This window comes from Octodon degus, unplaced genomic scaffold (assembly GCF_000260255.1).
Source record: "Octodon degus isolate 3935 unplaced genomic scaffold, OctDeg1.0 scaffold00086, whole genome shotgun sequence".
Taxonomy (NCBI): Eukaryota; Metazoa; Chordata; class Mammalia; order Rodentia; family Octodontidae; genus Octodon; species Octodon degus.
This window is the reverse complement of record NW_004524662.1, coordinates 2,838,834-2,846,628: the sequence shown is the minus strand read 5'-3', so window position 1 is coordinate 2,846,628 and position 7,795 is coordinate 2,838,834. Positions and strand designations below refer to the sequence as shown.

General features: G+C 53.3%; 1 protein-coding gene across 1 annotated transcript; it reads right to left on the bottom strand.

The window, feature by feature from the left end:
• Window positions 1-3,030: 3,030 nt before the first annotated feature.
• On the bottom strand, window positions 3,031-4,848 carry Nkx2-8 (NK2 homeobox 8). The gene is made up of 2 exons (XM_004637071.2): window positions 4,475-4,848; window positions 3,031-3,865 (listed from the first exon to the last, which is right to left on the bottom strand). Exons 1-2 carry the CDS (start codon window positions 4,629-4,631, stop codon window positions 3,309-3,311), a joined length of 714 nt encoding a protein of 237 aa, XP_004637128.1. The 5' UTR covers window positions 4,632-4,848; the 3' UTR covers window positions 3,031-3,308.
• Between the last annotated feature and the right edge of the window lie 2,947 nt (window positions 4,849-7,795).

Genomic DNA, 7,795 nt, shown 5'->3' with positions numbered 1-7,795 from the left:
GGAAGGTTATTAAGACTGTGAATGTAGAGCAGCAAAATATTAAAAAATGGCAAATAATTCCCACCGGCCAAAGTTGTGAGATCTGGGGTTAGAGTACTTGGGTTCAAAGCCTATCACTCACTAGTTGTATGACCCCAGACCAGCTACTGATCACCTTTTCCACCTTCAGTTTCCTCATTTGTAAAGTAGGGCTTGTAGTACTATCTTCAGGAGTTGAATGAGTTAGTACATGACCTTAGAATTCTGCCTGGTACAAGTTAAGTGACTGTTGTGCTGTGTGACCAGCCTCTGACAGTGTCTCTGAACTGTGCAGAGTGCTGTGCACACTTTCAAATCCTTCCAGACTATCCATAAGATAGTTTATGATAGTTGCAACTCTGTGTGTGTGTGTGTGTGTGTGTGTGTGTGTGTGTGTAGTGTGGTTAAATATTTTGTTAACTCTGTTTATCTGTCTGTGGTGTTTCAGTTAAGCTTCCTAGGAAGGCTATCTGTAAAGGTGAAAAACCACATAGTTATGTAATTAAGTGTCTGCTGTATACACACAGCAGTTCTCCTCCCTCAGGGCAACTTGTAGGGTGGTTAAGCTGAGGACATCGCTCACAGTCTTTGAGGCTCAGAAATACTGAAGGCAAGTCATTGGCCTCCCCTACCTCCAGACTCTGAGCCTTCTTTTCTTACCTCTAAAACAGGAGACACATAGATGGGTAGACAGGTAGCAAAATTTCTGTGTGAATGAACTGAAAAATGCCTGAAACATAGTACGTTTTAATGAAAGTTCCATATTAATATGCCTTGTGATGTTAATGATGGTGACAGGTCTGAAATGCTCTCACCTGGAGAGGGAGAGACCCTACCTGTTTTCTCTCTGCTAGTAGAGAGGCCTTGGATTCAGCCTATATTGGAACTTGGCAGAACTGACCTTTTAGGCTGCTAAAGAAACTGGCATTTATCCTTTTCAGCTTATTCCAGGTGTGAATAGGAAAAAATATGACAATTTGAGTCTCTAAAATGGATTGGTGGGGCAGAGGTATGTTTTGCACTCTTTCCTGTGGGGGTTTGTCTCCAAACAAAAGAGCTTGGCAGCCTGAACAAAAGAAGCAAAAGGAAGAGGGCAGCAGTGTACCCAAATCTGGCTCCTGGTGCTACTGTCATTGTACACTGCTACACCTCCTCTGTCCCAGCAAGTAAGGACAGCTTGCTGCCAAGGTGGGCATCATGCCTTGGCTCTAGCCAACTTGCAGGGAAGCAACCAAATGCCTCCCTTGTTAGAAATCTGGCTCCCCATTTAAGACCATAAAAAATTTGATGGAGTATATACTTTCCCCAAAAGCCTCCTGATAAAGATCTTCTCTCCAAAAGAGAGAAGACCCTTAGTCCTAAGGGTCTCATATTCCACAGGCCCTCCAAGGTCTACTTTGTCTACAGCCCTAGCAAAAGAAAAGGTGGGGAAATAGACAATGTTTTGTTTTTAACCCCCTCCTCAAGAATACTCAGGTCTTTGTCAGTAGCAATAGCATTAAACAAGCTTGGAGTTTTTGACCCCATTCTTGGAGGAAGAGCATGAAAACTCCAAGCACCCAGCCAGCTGACCACCTGCACAAGTCCCAACCCAGGACCTCTTCAGAAATCCTTCATCATTTTCTTTCCCATCTGCTCTGCCAGGGCTAACTGGGAAGCCCCTGGCAGCTCTCAGTATATGTCTTACAATGTTCAGGCTCCCTCCCCAGCAATCATTTATTAGAAAGGGGTTTTATGATACAAATGTGATAATCTCCCATGCACACTGGCACTGTTCTAATTGAAGTTGTAAACCCATAAAATTCAAGTCTTTTGTCTTCCTGAAGGCCACAAGGTTTAAAAAGATACTATTGTCTGGCCTAACACCCACTACATTGTCACCAGGGACTGATTAAACAGAGTCCTGAATCAAAACAGTGCGGATTTTGTCTAGGTCCTTTTCAGGGCTGACAATGCTCTTTTCAGCTCCCAAGACAAAAGGGGGTTTAAGGATCGAGATTCTTCTAAGATAACCGCATCCATATGGAAGGCAAGGTGGCCAGCGGCTGAGACCCAAATACCCAACTCTCTTCCCCTACCCCCCATCCCAGGTGATAGCGCTGCCTCCTCCCCTTTCTCCTCCTTGGACAAGAAATCCAAAGCCCCTAACAGGCCCCTCAGAGACATCATTCGGGTCGTGTTTCCATCTCTGGACCTATTGCTTGGCAACTGCTCTTCTCTGGCGCATCTTCTGCTGCCGGTGCGGGGGAGGCCGCTGTCCTTTCTCCCCAGACAGTGAATGCCTACATCGGAGACCTTCCAGCGCCATATACAGAGTTAAGGAAGAGCAGTTGCAAACCCCGGGCCTAGAGTGTCCTAGGAGGTGTGTGAAAGGAGGCTTACTAGCAGATCTCGTCCTACGTGGGGTCACCAAGGCCATCATCCCTCAGTGGGACCGCATTGAAGCAGATCCCACTTTCAAAAGTTCACCACAACCTTCTAATTTCTCCATCCGGCTGTCCAGACACCACCCTACCCTAGGGAGGTGCTGTGTCAACACAAGGCGGGAAATCATAGCAAAACAGGCTTAACTGCGGGTTCCAAGCTGCCTGGCTCTTAGGGCCTCAGAGCGCTGTGCTCCCGCCCCGCTGGCTCAAGTCCAGGCTACAGCCGAAGCCTCTCACTGCTCGTGGCCACTGGGTTGACTTTTAGTGCTTCCAAGACCGGCAGCTCCAGGAGCTGAGAGGTGCTTCAGTGTCATGCTAGGGCCAGCGCCGCTACTCTCCAGACCGCCTCATCTGTCTCCCTTCCACCGTCTCCCATCCTCCTGGACTGCACTGGGCCTTAACCCCAACTGGGGCTGTGCCCGAATTTGGCGTTGGAGTGGGGGCTGCTCACAACTCCAGCGTGGGGAGCAGGGCTCCCACCTACTTTCCCGACAGGAGTACAGAGGACCCAAACTACACATTATATTCTCGCACAACAAAAAAGAAAAAAAAATACTCTATTTCTTTTAAAATAAGTTGATTCCCATACAAACTATTTAAAAATATACAAATAATGCTTAAGCAATAAAATCTAGCTCTGGGGCTCGAAGTTCAGGGAAGGGGAGGAGGTGGTCTTGGCGAAGGTTCCCTTCGAGAGCTTCCACAACAGCAGGTGAAGGCGGGCCAGGGAAGCCCGAAGCTGGGGTCAGCGAGGAGGGGTTCGGCCGTGCTGCGCTCCCGAGTGTTCCAGGTCTTTGGCGGCAGCCTCACTGAGGCCGCAAAAGCGTACTCCAAAGTCCGGGTACCCGGCGCCCCGCGGCAGCCTCACCAGTTCCAGGAGACCAGGGCGGGGGGCGCTAGGTGCTGGTAGGCCGGGAAGAGGCCGAGCGCTGAGCCCGGCCCGAAGGCAGCGTAGCCCGGCAGAGCGCAGGCAGTGGTCTGGGGAGCGCAGCCCTTGTCCCGCGCCGCCGTGAGGCCCGACTCCCTGCCGCCGCCGCACTGCTGCCCGTCGCGCAGCAGCACCGGGACCACCACGCGGCGCAGCAGGCCCGGCGCGGCGCGCGGCTCCGCGGAGGCGCTGAGGTCCGGGGACTCGGCGACCGCGGGCGCGCGCGCGCGCTTCAGCTTGTAGCGATGGTTCTGGAACCAGATCTTGACCTGCGTGGGCGTGAGGCGCAGCAGGCGCGCCAGCTGCTCTCGTTCGGGCGCGGATAGGTACCGCTGCTGCCGGAAGCGCCGCTCCAGCTCCAGAGTCTGCGCCTTGGAGAACAGCACCCGCCGCTTCTTCCTCTTCTCGGCCTCCGAGCCCGGTGACGCGGGCCCAGCGGACGCCCGCTGCGACGGGTCTGGCAGGCTGGTCTCCAGGCTGCTCTCGTCCGAGGCTAGGAAGGGCAGAGGGGAGGAGGCCCAGTGAAATGCTAATCCCTAGGGCGTCGGGGACGCCACAGGACGGGCGACCCCTTCCACGCGCGGCTGTCCAAGCGAGGCCGCTTCCTTCCCAGGGTCCACGGTGGGCACCCACTCTCCGAGTTCAGGGACTCATTCCCAAGCACCGCAGTAATCACCAAGCCCCCCCCCCCCCCCATCGTACCCCACCAAAAGCCACCCCAGGCCCTCACGCTAGCCGCCCTGGCAGCAGCGCTGGTTGCCCAGAGACTACAAGCCGGACCATTTCCCGACCGGCTGCACCGCACTTTACCGGGATTTGAAAGCCCTGAATGGGGACATACGAGAGAAATATTTCAAGCACTTCGAGCCGCAGCAGTGCCCAGAGGCGGAAACCCACCGGCCCCGCACTAGGCCAGGTGCAGGAGCGCTCTCAGCATGTGCTGGCCTGGACGCGGGGCGTGGAGTTTGGAGGAGGACAGAGCCTCCGTGCCCAGGCTAAAGAAGTCCAGGCTCTGGGCTGGGATTTTGCCTTTCCATCCCCGCAAGCGCCGGGGGCGGGTCCTGCTCTCCCTCCGCTCCCACCACGGTCCTCCCTCACTCACAGGGGTAGTGGCCCGGCTCCGACTCCAGCCAGGCTGCGCAAGGGTCGGCCCGAGACGCACGCGGCTGTGACTCCCGCCTTGGCCCGTGCTGCGCGTCCTGCTCGGGTAAATTCAGGAGGCTGCGCACGGTGAAGCTGAGGCGTCCGGAGGTGGCCATGGCCGAAAGGAGGGGAAGGAGGCGGGGGCAGGGTGGGCTGGGAATGGGGGCGGCGGGGGCCGCTGCTCCTAAGGATGGATGCGAGAGGCGCACGCCATGAGCTGGCGGGGGATATTAGCGCATTTACAGCGCACTCTCTGTTTATATAAACAGATCTCCCCACCCAGCCTGCTTTGAAAGTCGAGGTCCAGGTCTCCAGGGTGTTAAGTACCTGAATGAGTGCTGGACCAAAGCCTGGGTGAGCCCGGAAGGTACCACCTCCGCCCCCGCCCGCCCCGCCCCGTTCTCCGCCCCTCGGAGCCCCGTTACCTCCCAGAGGCTGTAGGCAGCAGCCTTAGGCAGTAGCGGTTGTCTGATTAGCCTAAAGTGGGGACAGATAATAGGGATTGTTGCCAGTGAATGACATCTTGGGTGGCGAGCGGTGGCCGCCACCCTCTCCAAGGCTCTGCTTCCTCCTCTTCCCGGGCTGACGTGGGGCCTGGCCCCGCAGGAACGCTGGGAAGAGTGACGGCGCAGGGAAGTGTTTATGAGCACCCTGGAATTTACTCCCTGTTTGCCCTGTACCTCTAGCTTGTTTACTGGATTGGAGTTTCCCGCAATTATCTGGAAAGTGATTTATAAAGCTGAGTTAAAACTCTGGCGCGCTCCCTTTGTTTTGGGTGAGGCCCCCCTAAAGATGAGAAGTTCCAGGTACTAACAGAGAGGCCAGCCCCTGCCGGCATCTGGGCCAGGGTTAGGAACACCAAGGGAGAGCTTCCACAAGCTCTATCCACTATGCCCACCACCACCACCTTAGGGCTGCTGGGAAAGGTGTGGGATGTCTGAAGAGCCTGTCTCCTCAGGCCGGCAAGGCGCAGGTGGCACGTAGCCGAGCTCCTCGGATCCAAAGTGCCCAGCTCCACCTAGCCACTGTGGGTCGCGGTATCCGGGCTCAGTGTCCAGGCTCTCCAAGACTGGACCTAGGTCCATTCTATGAACCCTGGATGGCAACGTCTCTTAGGGCAGGCGGACGGGCAGGCTCTGAGGACAGCGGGGCTTCTTTGGCGTCCCCAAACACTCTGGCGTCCTCTGTGTGCTTCAGCCCCACAGCCTCAACCTCTCCTAGCAGCTAGGATGTGGGCACTGGGAGTCCCAGCAGCCGGCGCGGGGTCTGCGCTCTTAGCTCCAGCGCTGCAGGCATTACCAAAGCTGCCTGGCTCTAGATCAAAATAACTTATTATGGCACCTGCCCTGCAGGAAATAGGGCGGTCTGGAAGTTTCTCCTGGACCTTCCGGTCTACATATTCCCACCAAAAAACTGATTTGTGTAGATGACACAAAGAGCCGAGCAAGGTGGATTCGTTTTGTTAGCCCATAGCTTTGCTGTGGCGGAGGTTCCGCCTCGAGCCTGCAAGGGCCGTCTCAGTGTCCTCTATCCTGCCCTTGAAGCTTTGGGTATTTGGTTGCTGAATTTTAACGCTGGAAGCTGCACTTTGGTGGCTACACCTGAAATCCTGGTTGCACCAAGGCTGAATGCGAAGCTCACTCAAGGTGGCTGCCTGGCCCACCTAGCCCAGAACACCATCCCATCTCGACAGCTTCCCTGCCAAGCGTGCCTGAGGTGCCCCGGTCTGCCCTGCGCGCTGGGTGGTCGGGCGGAGGCAACCCCAATACAGGCCAACTGCTAGGCTGTGGACAAAGGGGAAATGGAGCTCGACGCCCCGGACCTGTTGGAAGCATTTGTTCCAGTCAAGATTTTGCATTTGTTCAGTCCAGAATAATGTGTGATTGACGCCTCCTCACAATGAGCTTTAGCGAGCTGGGATAAATCGGAGCTTGTCCAGTGTTGTCATGGTTTTCAATAGGGTTCAATGGGATTGGGAGCACGATCAACTCTGCTGGCCGTCTTTCGGTGGCCCTGGCTATAGATTTATTAGTTATGTCTTTTAAAATAAGATTAAACTGAAATGGCTGTGCTATCCTTTCTGCAGACAAGAACAGGGCAGGAGCCGGTGGTGAAAAGGGGTGGTGGAGTCTTGGGGAAGCCTGAGGAGAGAGGCCCAAATTGGTGTCTGAATAAGGTCAAAGAGAAGGCCTGAAAATGGGCTTGCATCCCAGCTCTGCCCCCAGCTACTGCAGTCACCTTATTAATCTGACCCCTCTTTTTTTCCCCCTCATTTGGTAGTTTCTAAAAGTCCTACTAGGTTTAGGATCTTATTTCTCTGGACTAAAGTACAACCAAATCTATCTTCCCAGTGATGTTTACCTGAGGAGTCTTGAACTCCTTCTTCCCTGTGTTTCTTCATTTGTGGACCTGGATCCAGTGGAGATGTTCCAGGAAAGGATGTGATATCTCTTGAGTTTGCCAAGGACTCTCCACAGGAGTGGTGTGGGGTAGATTGTAGTTTTGGAAAAAGAACCAAGTCAGGAGAAGCAGCAGAAGAGTCCTCCCTGGAGTGACTGACCTCTCTTAGCCTTTTAATCTATTTAACATCCTAAGACCACACTGACGTGTAGAAATAAGTAAATGGCACTCTTCAGTTCTTAAGAGCTCTTCAGCATCAAATATTTGCTTTTGCTCTTAGTGTTTGGTTCCCAAAGCAGAGAGATAGATCCTCTATCTAGCAGTTGTTGTGCCCTGGGAAGCATTGCCTCTAATATTATTTCTAGGTTCACATTCCTTGGCTTGGGCACAGTGTGCCTGGGCACCAGAATGCATTTTTAGATATCCCAGGGATATCCTGTGTGTCTTGGTTCTAGAAAACACTGTCACTTCTCTGCTTCATCTTAGATTGTATCCTCCTTCAGTAGTTTTGCCAGAGTCCAACATTCCTTCTCTCCTGTTCTGGGGCTTCATCTAAGTTATCTTCAAGATCTAGAGCCTGGAGACGCCAGACAGTTGTTCCATATACACCTCTGGATAAACAGAGGGAAGGAAGGGTAATGTGGAAACTGCTAAGGAAAGGTGCTCCGTCTATTGCCTTCCTACATCCAATAAATTCAAAGACTTTGGAGTGAGAAAGGTTTTGCTATTGGATCAGTAGACAAAGATCATAGAGCTACTCATAAGTTTTTAAATATTGGAAATATGTATATGACTTGCCTTCTGCTCACAAGAGTTTCTTAGATTCTTAGAATGACAAGCAAACAGCTAACTACACACTCTCCCAGCTTCCAAATGTTGT